This window comes from Microcaecilia unicolor, chromosome 3 (assembly GCF_901765095.1).
Source record: "Microcaecilia unicolor chromosome 3, aMicUni1.1, whole genome shotgun sequence".
NCBI lineage: Eukaryota > Metazoa > Chordata > Amphibia > Gymnophiona > Siphonopidae > Microcaecilia > Microcaecilia unicolor.
The window spans coordinates 240,842,969-240,859,380 of NC_044033.1; the positions used below are offsets into that span (position 1 = coordinate 240,842,969).

Genomic DNA, 16,412 nt, shown 5'->3' on the forward strand with positions numbered 1-16,412 from the left:
TGTTTACATGGTAGTGCAGATTACTGGGGATTGCACCAAAGGTGCTGATTACTACTAACATTACTATTGCTTTTTTTCTCCACAGACATTTCTTTTCAACTCTACTTTCAGCTGCTGTTTATTAGCTAATGATTCACACCAGCTTATTCTTATTTAAAACAACTATTAAATCATGTTTAATATGTGTTAGATGCTTGTCCATTTTGTATTCTAAAACCCCTTAGCACATAATTTACCAGACTGAATAGTAATTGAAAAAAAAGGACAAAACATAAAAAGAATTATGAAGAACATTCAAAAATGGGACAAGTCCTTTTATTCCAGAAGGTGGATTGACTTTGTATGTCAAAAACTCAATCTTGTATATCAATGACCCGACATGGACCCTGTTTTGGTGCACAGCACCTATGTCAGGAGTCGTTAGAAGTCAAAAATCCCTTGTGAACATGCCCAGTATCCAAGTTGAGGGCAAGAAGTAGGACCTTATCCAAGCACTATTCTGACAGTTCCAGCATATCGGGTCATTGATGTACAAGACTAAGTTCTTGACATACAAGGTCAATCTATGTGTGGAATAAAAGAGTTGTTCCATTTTTGAAGGCTCTTGGTACATTTTTTTTTGTGTGTTTTGGATTGTTTTTTATGCTTTGGCCCCTCTCTGTTCTGTTTATTGAAAAAAAGGATAAGCAGGTGTGAATCACTGATCTTTCAATACCAGGTGACAGTATGATTATCATTATGAAAATATAAAAAAAATATAGAGAGAGTGGTATACAAGAATCAAATATTTAAAATCTGATTTCTGATACATGCTTATTTAGATTTCATAGTCTGAAAAAATGAAGAGAACTAAAGAAATAAAAACAGAGAATTGGGAAAGAAAGAGAGGGCCGAAAGCTAGTGATACTGAGGGTGATTATCAAAGCAATTTGCCAAGATATCCAGCGTATTTTTGAAAGAGATCGCCGGCCATCTTCTGACACAAGTTGGGAGATGGCTGGCGATCTCCTGAAGCCGGCCAAATCGGTATAATCGAAAGCCGATTTTGGCCGGCGCCAACTGCTCTCCTGTCCCGGAGCCGGGTAAACTTCAAGGGGGCATGTTGGCAGGGTACAGAAGGCAGGACGGGGGTGGGATGGGGTTGTGGTTACGAGATGGCCGGCTTTGCCCGATAATAGAAAAAAGATGGCCGGGTCTGACGAGCATTTCGCCGCCTTCACTTGGTCCATTTATTTTTATGACCAAGCCTCAAAAAAGTGCCCCAATTGACCAGATGACCACCGGAGGGAATCAGGGATGACCACCCCTTACTTCCCCAGTGGTCACCAACCCCCTCCCACACACACATAAAAAAAATGTAAACATTTTTTAGCCAGCCTGTATGCCAGCCTCAAATGTCATACCCAGCTCCTTGACAGCAGTATGCAGGTACCTGGAGCAGTTTTTTGTGGGTGCAGTGGACTTCAGGCAGGTGGACCCAAGGCCATCCCCTTCCTACCTGTTATACTTCTGGTGGTAAATGGGAGCCCTCCAACCCCCCCCCCCCTGAAACCCACTGTACCTACATGTAGGTGCCCCCCTTCACCCCTTAGGGCTATGGTAGTGGTGTAGAGTTGTGGGCAGTGGGTTTTGGGGGGATTTGGGGGGCTCAGCACCCAAAGTAAGGGAGCTATGCATCTGGGAGCTATTTGTGAAGTCCACTGCAGTGCCCCCTAGAGTTCCCTGTTGGTGTCCTGGCATGTCAGGGGGAACAGTGCACTACAAATGCTGGCTCCTCCCATGACCAAATACCTTGCATTTCGCCGGGTTTGAGATCGCCGGACCCAGTTTCCATTATGGGTGAAAACCGAAGCCGCCTCATCTCTAAACCCGGCGATCTCAACATCAAGCCGGCCCCAACCGTATTAGCAAAAGAAAGATGGCTGGCCATCTTTTTCGAAAATACGGTTGGCTCCGCCCAGTTGCGGCGCCGGCCCCAGAGATGGCCGCCCATATAGATGGCCGGCGCCATTGAATTATGCCCCTCCACGACATCTAAATCTGACTTTAGACATTTTGCTGAAAATGTACAAAAATCAAGTAGTGAAAATGACCATTTTCAAACCAGGAAAACGTCTATCTTTTTTTCTTTGAAAATGACCAATTTCTAGATGTTGTGCATAGTACTCCTACCTTTTTTGGACCATTTACCCCCCCCCCCCCCCCCCCCAAAAAAAAAAAACCTTTCAAATAAAAAAAACGCTCAAAATCAAGCCATTGGGACATAGGAGTAGCCAGCTTTCATAGTAGACTGGCCACAAAGTCTTCATAGCAGATCAGAGGGGCAATGCATAGACTTCACATAAAAGGTCCTAGGTACATATCTCAAAATAACCCCCTTATATTGTCATTTACTAATAATCACCCTTCTCTGCCTTGCTAAAAGTTCATGACGAGGAGGAGCTAGGGAGCTTGACAAAGACAGTAGCTTGGTATGAGAGCTCCTCTGAACAGAGACCATTGTGACATACAACCAAATAATATCACTTCTTTTCTATCATGGTTGATATGGTGTAATTTGCTTATGCCTTGAGTTAGAAACAGATGCCGTCTCATGCTAATATTTTTCATACCTATTTTTTCTCCATTATTTGAATCTACCCCTATGGGGGTAAATCAATAAATGCACCTGAAAGAAAGTGTGTAGAGAGATTCTATTAACTGTACCTATACGTTAGGTATGTTTTATAAAATAACGCTTAAGCCCATCGATTGCGCATACATTTAGGCACATCCATTTGCACCAGCGTAAATGTTGGTGTGAATTCTTGTGATTATATATAGGCGTGGAGCCCCCTCATTCTGTAGATACCTGTGTAACTAAAAGTCATGCCCCTGATCTGCCCATGTTCCTCCCATTTTCCACCCCCCCCCCCTTTTCTGACTCATGTGTAAAATTTGGATGCAGATCCCATGCACGTACATGTTAATTAAAACTTATTTGCATGCACATTTTTTAACACTTTATATAAAACTAGTAAAACAGGCCCGTTTCTGACACAAATGAAACGGGCGCTAGCAAGGTTTTCCTCGGAGTGTGAATGTTTGAGAGAGTGTGTGTGAGAGTGACTGTGTGTGTGAGAGAGAGAGTGAATGTGCAAGTGTGTGTGTGTGACAGAGAGAGAGTGAGACTGCTGGGTGCAAGTGTGTCTCCTCTGTCCCCTGGCTCCCCTCCAGCCACCCAGAGATTCTCCTCTTCTCCCTCCCTCCCTCCGAGTTCCAGGGTCGTCCCCTCCCTCCCTCCGAGTTCCAAGGTCATCCCCTCCCTCACTCCGAGTTCCAGGGTCGCCCCCTTCCTCCCTCCGAGTTCCAGGGTCATACCCTCCTTCCCTCCCTCTGAGTTTCAGGTCGTCCCCTTCCTCCCAGTTTCAGGTTCCCCCCTCCCTCCCTTCCTCCCTCCGAGTTTCAGGGTCCTGCCTCCCTCTGAGTTTCAGGGCCCCCCCCTCCGAGTTTCAGGGTCCCCCTCCCTCCCAGTTCCAGGGTCATCGTCCCTCCCTTCCTCCCTCTCTCCCTTCCAGTTCCAGAACCCCTCCCTCTGAATTTTAGAAGTCATGTTCACTTACCAAGTCAGGGTGACGGCGGCCATTAGCAGCGGTAAAAGGCGTGCAGGCTCGGCCCTTCACTCTCTCTCAGCTCTGGTCCCTGCCTTCATTTCCTCTTTCTGCAAGAGCGGGACTAGAGCTGAGAGAGAGAGAAGGGCTGAGCCTGCACGCCTTTTACCGCTTCTGTCGGCCGCCGTAAACCCGACTTGGTAAGTGAAGATGAGTTTTAAAATTCAAATGGAGGGGGCCTGGAACTGGAAGGGAGGGAGGGAGGGATGACGACACCCTCATGTGTGTGACGTCGGATTCCTTTCCCTGGCAACTCTGCAGCGTTCTCTTCAAAGTGATTGGTCACTGCTGCTTGTGACGTACCCGGAAGTATGTGACGTCAATTCAGGAGATGGATACAGCCTTACAAAGAGCTCGAATGCTTCAAGGCTTCACTGCCAGGGAGTCAGCTTCAGAACGTTGGAGGTGCTTTTTATTGTATAGGATTAGGGGGAATATTTGGCAACAAGATGAAAAAAATGACTTTAGCCATGCTTTGTATGTTTTCCCCAATTCATTTCCCACTTCTTTAGCTATTCTACTTGTAAAAGATCTTATCATAGAAAGCATTGTGTGACTATGGGGATTCAGTGTCTCTCTGAGATCAGAGTCTCCAGCACACTCCTTTTCTTCAAAGACTTTCTTTTCACATTTTGCTTTGTCTCACTTTCTTTCTCTTCTGAACAACAAACATAGCAAATGATGTTACCTTCCATGGCAAATAATCAGATAATTTCCACATTTCTCTACTCCTTGTGATGTTTCTAGAGCCAGACATCAGCATGTCATGCAGTGCGTGTGCCAGGGCATACACAGCGTTATATACACTATTGCTCTTCCCAATGTAGTTGGTTTTACAGGGTAGAACATCTGACAATTTTACATCAGAACTGCAGGATCGTTTGATGTATTTTGGACACTGGCTGTCACACAGGCCTGTCCACCACTCATTAGTAAAATGATCATTTGGAAACAGGGTAAAGTTCACCTCTTGGATAAATTTTGTAAAGCTTGGGATCTTCTTCTTTACAATTGAAAATGATAAGGTGTTGTTCTTTATATAAGGTTTTTCAACATTCAGTTCAGTTTTAGTGATCCAGACCTTCCCAGAGATCATCGTAGATATGAACTAGATGGAATTTATTTTCTGCATTAGCATAGAGAATGATCACTTTAACTGATGACATGTGGATGATCTGTTTCATTCGAAGTATTTCCTGTATTATGATGGAATTGCTCAGACTGAAGATTTCTATGAATGCAATGCAGCCACCATTCTGCTCAATCCCTTCTCTCAGGGTCTGAATTGCCCTCAGGGTGCTATATTCATTGGATGCAATGATACCAACCCAGGTCCAGCCAAAATGTTTCAGTAACCTTATAATCCCAGCACAGAGGTGCAGTTCATTGGGGACAGTCCGGTATAAAAAAGGAAACTGAACTGTGTCACTCATTAGAAGACTCTGTGAGATAAAACCGATCTGTTCAAAAATATTATTAATAATTAGTACATCATAATCTTTGCCACTGTGAGATCAAATCTTAAATAATTTCTAGAAACTTTTAAGCTCCTACATTTAGGTGATTTTTCAGCAGTAAACTTAGGGTGTCTTTTACTAAAGACCCCCTTAGGATTCTATGCTTTACTAAAAATAGGTTAAAAAGTTAGGAATCGTAAATGAGGAAGAACCTGTGAGACCAATTTATACACTGTCTTCTTATTATCAGGCATTAAGTTGGATGACTGTTCCAGCTTTTCATGGTGTGGGGTCCTGCATCCTAGGTATATCTCAGCATCCTTGCTGTGGCTGGTTTGAGAATCTGTGAAAACACTTTATCCACTGTCTTCTGACAACAAGTATTCAAGTGATTGTTCCAGCTTGCCCTGGTGTGGGGTCCTACATCCTGACTAAATGAGAACATCCTTGCTGTGGTCCATAGCCCATGGTTCATACTGATTGGCATGCATCCAAAGGGGTATGACCAAAATGACAGGTCTTATACCTTTGTAGCCCCTTCAGAGCCCGTGAGGAAGAAGAAGCATGTCACTGCTCCCTTCCAAGGGAAAATGGAAAGGGGACAAAGGCAGGACCCGGCAACTTTCTTCTAAAAAGAGGCCTATGGACCAGCATGTTAGATTTGCAATGCCGGCTTTACCTTCAAAGTCTATGAGTTTGCCTTCTTCTCCCAATGTCTCCATTTATTCTGGGGTCCAAACCCCATCCCCATAACCTGCTGTTTTCTAAAAGTCGGCTGACGTTCTTAGAGGACAGGATGCTGCAGACCTTACAGGTTTGACCCTTGCAGAGAGTTCCCTCTCTAATTCTTCAATCCCTGGTAAGGAGATTAGACAGACTGCCCAGGTTAAGATACCTTCATCAGTTTCTTTTTTGGTGTCTATTGTTACTTCCTCTGTTGAGACCAATCAGTAGGAAGTTTCATTAAAAGATTTGCTGATAGCAATTAATAAAATGGATAAATCACTGCATGAAAATTTATCTTCCTTTGTGAAGTTTACAGAGGAAACTGTTGCAAAATTTAATGTTCATGAGTCTAGACTTTTACTCAATCAGCTGCAATTACCAATGATTGTCTAGCCATTCATTTAGGAATGGAGTCCTTGGAGAACATGTCTAGGGTTCTAAATTTAAGGTTTTTAAATTTCGCTGTTACAAATTTTTTGGCTTCCTTATAAATTCATAAAATTTATTTAAAGGAGTAACTACTGAGGCAATTAAATTTGCTGATGACACAAAGTTATTCAAAGTTGTTAAATAGTGAGAGGATTGTGAAAAATTAAAGAGGACCTTATGAGACTGGGAGACTGGATGTCTAAATGGCAGATGACGTTTAAGGTGAGCAAATGCAAAGAGATGCATGATGAATTATTGCTATGTAATGCAAGGTTCCACGTTAGGAGTCACCGACCAAGAAAGGGCTCTAGGCATTATCGTTGATGATATGTTGAAACCCTCTACACAGTGTGCTGCTACGGTGGCTAAGAAAGCAAATAGAATGTTAGGTATTATTAGGAAAGGAATGGAAAACAAAAATGACATTATAATGCCATTGTATCGCTCCATGGTGCGACCGCACCCATCTTAAAAAAATACATAGTGGAATTAGAAAACGTACAAAGAAGGGCGACAAAAATGATAAAGGGGAAGGGATGACTTCCCCGTGAGGAAAGGCTTTAGCGGCTAGGGCTCTTCAGCTTGGAGAAAAAATGGCTAAGGGGAGATATGATAGAGATCTATAAAATAATGAGTGGAGTGGACCGAGTAGACGTGAATCACTTGTTTACTCTTTCCAAAAATACTAGGACTAGGGAGCATGCAATGAAGCTACAAAGTAGTAAATTTAAAATGAATTGGAGAAAATATTTCTTCTCTCAATGTGTAATTAAACTCTGAAATTAGTTGCCAGAGAATGTGGTAAAGGCGGTTAGCTTAGCGGAGTTTAAAAAAGGTTTGGATGGCTTCCTAAAGGAAAAGTCCATAGACCATTATTAAAATGGAATTGGTGAAAATCTACTGCTTGTTTATAAGATAAGCTGCATATTGTACTTTTGTGGGATCTTAGGTATCTTGAGTCTTCTCAGGAACCTATTATTAAAAGAGCTACTTTGTTGCTATCTTTCCAGATAGAGGAACATGAATTTGTAATTATGAAAGCTTATTTTTCAAAACAGAATGTTCTATTCTTTTGGCAGACTATTAGGATATTCCCAGATGTTGCCAGACCCACGCAGCTGAGGCAAGAAACTTATCTTTAGCAAAAGCCTAGGGTTTTTAGCAGTAGGGGCATCTTTCTTTGTAAAATGTCCCTGCTAACACTTGAGAGAATAATTATTTTGACTCGAAGTAAATGGAAACTTTTTGTTAGAAAAGGAGAATGTTTAATTTCATATTCATTTGTTTGATCTATATGAGCAAGTTATGATTATTGTTTTTGGTTACTGATTGTTTTTTGCATTGGCTTTTCTTCTTTTTAAAGTTTGGTATAATTGCTGTCTCCCAGTTATCTGTGTGACATGGACTTGTATGCACTTGTCTTCCTTTTGTAATTTTCATTTTAGAATTATTTATGTTTTTAAAAGTATGTTTCTGAATATGTTTATTTGTAACATATGTAATCCCTTATTATAATGGGGCTATTATAAACATCATGGGAGAAGTCTCCAGAGTTACTGGGGGGGGGGGGGGGTGGGATGGATTAGAGCAGATGGTAAAAGATCCTGCCCAAGGAGTGTTTTTGAGGTAGCTGCAGAGGGAAATGTTTGAGAGATTAGAAAGACACTAGGAGTGGCGTTTTTGATTTGAAGTTTAAGTCAGATTTTGGAAGTTTTGTGCTAAACATACCATATCTGAATAGAAAATATACCCATTTTTAAAAAAGCAATACATCTATATTTTTTTTTCAAAAATACATGTAACATATTTTTGTGCTCTTTGTGTTACCTTTTTGGTCCATTTAAAAAAAAAAAAATGTTCAGGTGAAAAACGTAGAAAATCAAGCCATTGGCATGTAAGTGGGGATACATTCTCTGTGGACTGGCCACACAGACACCCAGGAGAGTAACGGGGAACCCAAGGGGGCACTGCACTGGACTTCATGTAAAAGCTCCCAGGTACACGTCTCACCTTTGCTCCCTTGTCTTCTCAGCCCTCCAAAACCCACCCAAAAGCTAACGCCTCCAAAGCCCTACACTTGAAAAAACAACAAACAAACTCCACAGACTCCCCCTCCTTTCCTCCTATGATTGCCTAACTTTCCTGTACTCAAATTCCGTTCTTTTATTTGTTGACTGTTTAGTTGAAATCTGCTGTAACCAAAGGCCTTTGCAATGGTGGCATAGCAAATACCAAATAAACTATAAACTGTACACCACTACTATAGCCCTTATATGTGAGGGAGTCACCTATATGTGGGTACTGTATGTTCTTGGTAAGCTTTGGAGGGATCACACTTTCCACCACAAGTGTAAGGTAGATGGAGATATGGGCCTGGGTCCTCCTTTTTACAGTGCACTACGCTGCCATTAGACTACTCCAGGGACCTGCTTTCTCAGCTAATGCACATAGCTATAACATCTGAGACTATCACAGAGGCATGGTAAGTACTTTTTTTAATCATATCTTTGGGGAATGGGAGGGGGTCATCCCTGATTTCCTACAGTGGTCATGTGGTGATTTAGGGCACCTTTATGTCCCTTATTCGTTCTAAGAACAAAATGGCTGCCGAATGCAAAGCTTGAAAAACGTTAGCTCCTGAGCCACACAGCGGGTCGGGTTGTTACCCGTTTGTAGTTTGGCCAGTTTCTGCTGGTACCTGCTTCATTTGAACTCGCGAACTACTGCACACCTCTTGGTTTGCTATCAGCCTTTCCGACCACACGACCAGCAAGTCCACACGGTGCTGCCTCTTCTGCCCTGCTGTTTGGGTGGGGTTGCTCCATCTCCGATGCTGGTCAACTGTTGTTCGCCGGCATCTACCTTCCGATCAGCTGCTCTCTGTTGCAGTTTTAGTGCCTGTGAATGGATTCCAGCGCCAGCTCTCCTGCCCTGCTATTTGAGAAGAAGTGGATACGACGGATTCCAGTTTCATCGAGGAAACTCAGAGCTAATTCAGACTTGATTGTACTGCCCATCTTTAACCCTTCTGAAATATGAAATTATTTAACCCTTTTTTCAGGTCCCTCTTCCCACTACTGTCTTACCCTGTTCTTCATATCTCGCCCACTGAAAATAACTTTATTCCCATCATCCACAGTTTCCACAGCCGGTCTAGCCGTTTTGCCTACAGTCGTATCAAAAGCAGAGAGTCCTCCAGAACTCCACCTTCACTTTATGGTCATCCTACGCTTACATAATCCCCCAAAAGACAACTTTTACGGATTTCTCCCTCACCAAATCAGACGACCCTCTTTCAAACTATCCTCGTGGGCTACATTAATGCCAGATCGGTAGTTAACAAAGCAACTATTATATCAGACTGGATCTCAGCGGAACGCCATGACCTGCTTTTTATTAGTGAAATGTGGATTCCTGTCCAACACGATCCCATTTGTCTCGCTTTATGTCCTCCAGGATACAAACTTGCACATTGGTCTAGAAAGGGAAAAAGAGGAGGTGGCATTGCATTGATCTACCGCTCCCATTTTACTATTGATATTACAGCAGATTCACTAACTCCTCACCTTGAAATTGCCTCCATGAGAATCACCAACAAATCATTGCATGGCCATTTAAATTGCATTTTATTATATAGACCTCCTGGTAATTGGAATCAATCCCATACTATCTTTACAGACTTCATCTCTAACATATGTTTAACAAGTCCTACCATTATTATTTTAGGTGACATCAACCTCCACCTAGACGATCCTACATCGGCCAGTGTGCGGGACTGCACTGATTTTCTTCTCTCATGGGATTTTTCTTTAACACCCCTGCAAGTTATTCACGCCAAAGGGCATTCCCTCGATCTTCTTTCACACAAATTAGCCTTAGATAGTAATTTCTGCATAAAAAAATTTTAATGGACGGAAACTTCATGGTCCAATCACTACAAGTTAAACTTAACCCTTTTATGTTGTAAAAAAGGTCCCCACCGCTCACTGGGCCTTACAACTTACAGTTCTAGAGGTCTAATTGACCCTAGGGACTTTTGGAAAATGGTTTATGACAAAGACTGGACAGTTTGTACAGATTCCAACTCCTTCCACTTCGACTGGGATACTAGGTGCAGAGCCGTCTTAGATGTTTTAGCTCCTGAACGCACTCGCACAACACACTGACAGAACTTGACGCCTTGGTATAATGATGAACTTCGGAATATTAAAATACTTACTCGATGAGCAGAATGGTCATGGAGAAAAAATAAAAATGAGCATACGCTTAACACATGGAAACACGTGCAGCGAAAGTATAAATATTCAATACGAGAGTCTAAACGGCACTACTACAAGACCAAAATAGGTCCAAACTAGGTCCAAACTTTAGAGACTTAAAGAAACTATTGTACTTTGTCAATAAATTAATGGATTCTAATTCACTGACCACCTCTTGCACAGATATTCCACCTGCTGACGTCCTTGCAAGATACTTTCAGGAAAAAATTAGTAATTTGCAGAAAACAATCCCTCAGACCACTACTGACATCGATTACTTTCTCAGCTGTCTCGCTCCTATCCCAGGTGAAGATCCTGCAGATCGTTTCTTGTCCCACTCTCCTTGGATGTTTTCACCCAGGGGTTTCACAAATTTTCCAAAAAGTACTGTCGGCTGGACCCTTGCCCTAATTACTTGCTCAAATCAGCACCTTCCTGCTTTCTTGTTGACCTCACTGCTTACCTCAACTTTATGCTCGAACGCGGTCTATTCCCTGAAACTCATGGTAACATATTACTTATGCCAATTCCAAAAGACTCCAAGAAACAGAATGGTGACCTTACCAATTATTGCCCTATTGCATCAATCACACTTTTTGTAAAAATGATGGAGAGCATGGTGACGAAACAACTAACTGACTATCTTGACAAGTTTTCTATTTTTCACGAATCTCAGTCTGGGTTTCGTCCCCTTCACAGCACCGAAATCGTGCTCATCACTCTACTTAACAGCTTTAGGCAGGAAATAGCTCTAGGCAAAAGTATATTGTTATTAAAGTTCGACATGGTTGCTCACACCATACTACTGAACCTCCTCGACAGCATAGGGATCTGCGGACATGTTCACAGCTGGATTAAGGGCTTTCTCTCATCTAGAACTTACCAAGTAATCGCCAACTCAGATTTATCACAGTCATGGAAAGCAGTTTGTGGAGTCCCTCAAGGCTCTCCACTATCACCAACACTCTTCAATATTATGATGATTCCACTGGCCAAGTCCTTAAGTAAATTAGGACTCAACCCGCATATTTATGCTGATGATATTACTATTTATATTCCCTTCAGAAATGACTTGTCCGAGATCTCTAGTGAAATTAACCACTGTCTAAATACAATGCACTTTGGGGCATCTTCTTTCAAACTGAAACTTAATGCTGACAAACACACTGCCTTCTATTATCATCTCCGCACAACAAGTACAGACCTTCAACATTAATCACTCCCACCCTGAACCTTCCCATCCTAGATAGCCTCAAAATTTTGGGAGTCACCCTTGACCACTCACTTTCACTCGAAAAACAGGTTAATGCCACCACAAAGAAGATGCTCTTCTCACTGTGGAAACTAAAACAAATAAAACCATTTTTCCCTTGAGAGGTCTTTTGCAACCTCATACAGTCCGTCATTCTATGTCATCTGGATTAATGTAACAGAGTTTATGCTGGATGTAAAGAGCAACTAAGAAACTGCAGATGGTCCAAAGTACAGCAGCCAGATTGGTTTTTGGAAAGTCAAAATTTGAAAGTGCCATGCCCCTCCGAGAGAAACTGCATTGGCTTCCTGTCAAGGATCGAATCACCTTTAAACTCTGCTCTCTAGTTCACAAAATCCTATATGGTGAGGTATCTGGCTACATGATAGATCTCATCATCCTACCTCTCAAGAATACTTTCAGGCTCTCCCGTTCATATCTTAACCTTCATTATCCAAACTGCAATGGCATCAAGTACAAATCCACATATGCTACATCCTTCTCTTTCATCAGCACTCAGCTTTGGAACTCTTTGCCGAAAACCTTAAAACCCATCACCAACCATCTAACTTTCAGGAAATCACTAAAAACCATGTTATTTGGAAATGCTTATCCCACGGCCTCTGCATGTGTCTCCACTGTTGGATGTGCATCGATCTAGAGACATTTTGGACACATTCCCCTTCCCTCTTCCCTCCTGGTTTCCCTACTCCTTCCGTCAATTCCTACTCTTCCCCATTATCTCTTGTAGTTTTTCCTGCTGTATTAGCGTCTTTTTACTGCATTGGTGTCTGCCTCTGTGGTGCGCTGTAAGCCACATTGAGCCTGACACTGTTGGGAAACTGTGGGGTACAAATGACATAATAAATAAATAAATAAATAAATAAATAAAAACAGACCTAGAGCAAAACATTGACGTTTTCAACCTATACGTTGTGTTTTGCTCCATTATCGCAATAAAAATGTCCATGTGTTAGGCACGACCTAATTCCACCTCCACAGTGCCCCGACATGCCCCCTTGTGATTTGGATGCATCTCAGATGAATTGCATAGATAAACGTCTGCAAAATAGGTTTCAAAATTAACGATTTAGATGTTTTGTGAAGAAATTCATCCAAATGCTGCTTTATAACACTTATTGGATGTTTTTCTCTTTAGAAAATGAGCCTCTAGGTGTCACAGTTGGGATGCAGTTTGAAAGTAATAAAAGTTAATGTTCTAGTGAGCACATAGTCTTTGGTTGCCTTCACCCCTGCCAAACAAAATAAGGCTGGGATAAGGGGCAGTTATTGACAACCAAAAGCAGTAACTGGATGAGTGGAGTGCTCTGGGTGGTGAGAGCCCGTGAACAGTGAAGGAAGGAGTCTCTTCAGTGTCAGAGTCAGCAGCTTGTGGAAATGCATCAGTGGGGGACAGCTTGTGACAACTACTGCAAACACAGGCTTGGATTATTCCACCCAAATGGATGGGAATTGGACTGGTGGAGTTGTATCTATGTGAATACTCATAAGATTAATAAGAGATCATTAACTTGAATAGATAAGAGAAATGTCCTTAGAGACTCACTGATATTTAAACTGCTTTCAGCAAGCACACTGTTGGATGTAGGAGACACAGTCTGATATCAAGTGAACTACCTGTTGTGAAATCAAGTTGGACTTTGGATTGCTGCCTGTTGCAGAGTTTAAGTAAAGTTTGTTTGCAAAAATACAAACCTTGACATGGAAAGTGTTTCTTTGGAGTGAGAGTGAAGTTCTTTGCACCTAGACTGATAAAGGAAACTAAACTGAAATAATTCGGAGGGGCATAATTGAAAGGGACGCCCAAGTTTTTCTGAGGACATCCCGTGAAGGGGCGTAGAAATATTATCAAAACAAGATGGATGCCCATCTTTTGTTTCGATAATACGGTCGGGGACACCCAAATCGTGAAATTTAGGTCGACCTTAGAGATGGTCATCCTTAGACTTGGTTGTTTCTGATTTTCGGTGATAATAGAAACTGAGGACACCCATCTCAGAAACGACCAAATTCAAGCCTTTTGGTCATGGGAGGAGCCGGCATGCGTAGTGCACTGCTCCGCCTGACATGCCAGGACACCAACCAAGCACCCTAGGGGGCATTGTAGTGGCCTTCACAAATTCCTCCCAGGTGCATAGCTCCCTTACCTTGTGTGCTGAGCCCCTCAAAACCCACTACCCACAACTGTACACCACTACCATAGCCCTTTTGAGTGAAGGGGGACACCTAGATGTGGGTACAGTGGGTTTCTGGTGTGTTTTGGAGGGCCCACATTTACCACAAAAGTGTAACAGGTAGTGGGGGGATGGGCCTGGGGCTGCCTGCCTGAAGTGCACTGCACCCACTAAAACTGCTCCAGGGACCTGCATACTGCTGCGATGGACCTGAGTATGACATTTGAGGCTGGCAAAACATTTTTTGAAGTTGTATTTTGAGGGTGGGAGGGGGTTAGTGACCACTGGGGGAGTAAGGGGAGGTCATCCCCGATTCCCTCCGGTGGTCATCTGGTCAGTTCGGGAACCTTTTTGAGGCTTGGTCATAAGAAAAAAAGAACCAAGTAAAGTCGTCCAAGTGCTCATCAAGGATGCCCTTCTTTTTTTGATTATGGGTCGAGGACACCCATGTGTTAGGCACACCCAAGTCCCGCCTTCACTATGCCTCCGACACGCCCTCGGGAACTTTGGTAGTCCCCGCAACGGAAAGCAGTTGAGGACGCCCAAAATCAGCTTTTGATTATGCCGATTTGGGCGACCCTGAGAGAAGGATGCCCATCTCCCGATTTGTGTCAAAAGATGGGCATCCTTCTCTTTCGAAAATAAGCCTGATAGTGGCTTAATACCCTATGACCTACTAGAGCAAGTTCTGCCACAGCCTGCACCCAGCTCAGTGACAATACCCACATCTGTTCTGTTTGTTTATGGCCCGGGTCTCGGGGTGCGTGACCCAAAGAGCTAGTTGGTATCCTAGTATGCTGGGAGTGAAACCTGGGTTCCACATATTGGGGAGTCCTTTTACCATTTATTTATTTGATTATTAAGCCTGTCCTTCCTACAGTGCCCAGAATCCCGCTTGTAGTGACATACAATCCAGAGCTGGAAAAACTGAGGAAAATCATAAGAGATCTACAACCTATACTCCAGGAGGATGAATTACTGAAAGAGATATTCCCATCCCCACCAGTACTGGCCTTCCGACAGCCACCCAATTTAAAACACAAGCTAATCAGAAGTAAACTTCCATCACAGACTGAAAAGGAACAGAAGGGCACACTTCCCTGTAATTTATCCAGTTGCAAACTATGCCAAAATATTTCACAGGACCCCAAAGTCATCCACAAAGGAAAGATATTCAACATAAAGGGATCTTTCACTTGCTCATCTTCCAATGTGGTATATATCATTCAGTGTAAAAAATGTAACGAAGGATGCTATATTGGAGAAACAGGCCAGATGCTTAAGACAAGATTCAATTTACATAGACATCATATGAACAATACTGGTGCCAGCAGGGTTCCCACGTCTGTTGGTCAACATTTTACAGGACCAGGGACACTGTACCAGTGACTTCACAGTGAGAATCCTGAAAGGTAACTTTAAAACCATACAAGAACGTAAGACCTTTGAAGTCAGAATGATTGAATATTTTAACACCCAACAGAAAGGACTTAACAAGGATCTGGGGTTCCTAGCCCATTATAAACCATAAAGCTGTATGTCTCTGTTGATCACCCTCCCCTCACCTATCCACACCCAACCTGTTAGAATATCAATGATATGCTTTGATGTCTCCATGCATACTTCCTACCCACCCCCCTCCTCCCACCCTGTCAGACTGTCATAGTAATGCTTGAATGTTTTCACTTATATACACTGTCAGCTAGCACATTTGCTTATTTCCGATCTGAGGAAGAAGGGCAACCTTCGAAAGCTAATCAAGAAATGTATTAAGTTATGTCCAATAAAAAAGGTATCATCTTATTTTCTTTTCCATGTTTTATTTTGTTTGATTTCTATTGATAACCTTTTTCAAGCTGAAGAGCCCTAACCTCTTTAGACTTTCCTCATATGTGCGGAGTTCCATCCTCTCTGTCATTTTCATCACTCTTCTTTGAACCTTTTCTAATTCCGCTATATCTTTTTTGAGATACAGAGACCAGAATTGAATGCTAAAGGTGAGGTCGAACCATGGAGTAATAAAGAGGCATTATAATATTCTGTCTTATTTTGCTTCCCTTTCCTAGCAATTCCTAGCATTCTATTTGCTTTTTTGGCTGCCACTGCACACTGGGCAGAAGAATTCAGTGTATTGTTTACAATGACAGCTAGATCTTTTTCTTGAGTGCTGACTCCTAAGGTGGACCCTTGCATTAGATAACTATGATTTGGATTATTCTTTCCAATGTGCATCACGTTTGCATTCATAATATAATAAAATACAACAAATAACAACATTAAATTAAATTAAACAATGGTTCCAGTCTGACAATTTCCATTTCAACTTATCAAATTGTTAGATTAAAACAATTAAGACTTAACAGCCTTACAAAATCTCACGATATCATTATTAGATCTCACAGAGGGAGGAATCTTGTTCCATAACCAGGTCATAAAATAAGAGT

The 16,412-nt window shown here is 42.3% G+C and overlaps 1 protein-coding gene across 1 annotated transcript in view; it reads right to left on the reverse strand.

The window, feature by feature from the left end:
* LOC115464499 (vomeronasal type-2 receptor 26-like) overlaps positions 1–16,412 on the reverse strand; it is a 40,576-nt gene that overhangs the window by 17,415 nt on the left and 6,749 nt on the right. The window contains exon 4 of the mRNA XM_030194866.1: positions 4,339–4,758. Coding sequence (XP_030050726.1) covers positions 4,339–4,758 — 420 coding nt within the window. The remainder of the gene's footprint in view (positions 1–4,338; positions 4,759–16,412) is intronic.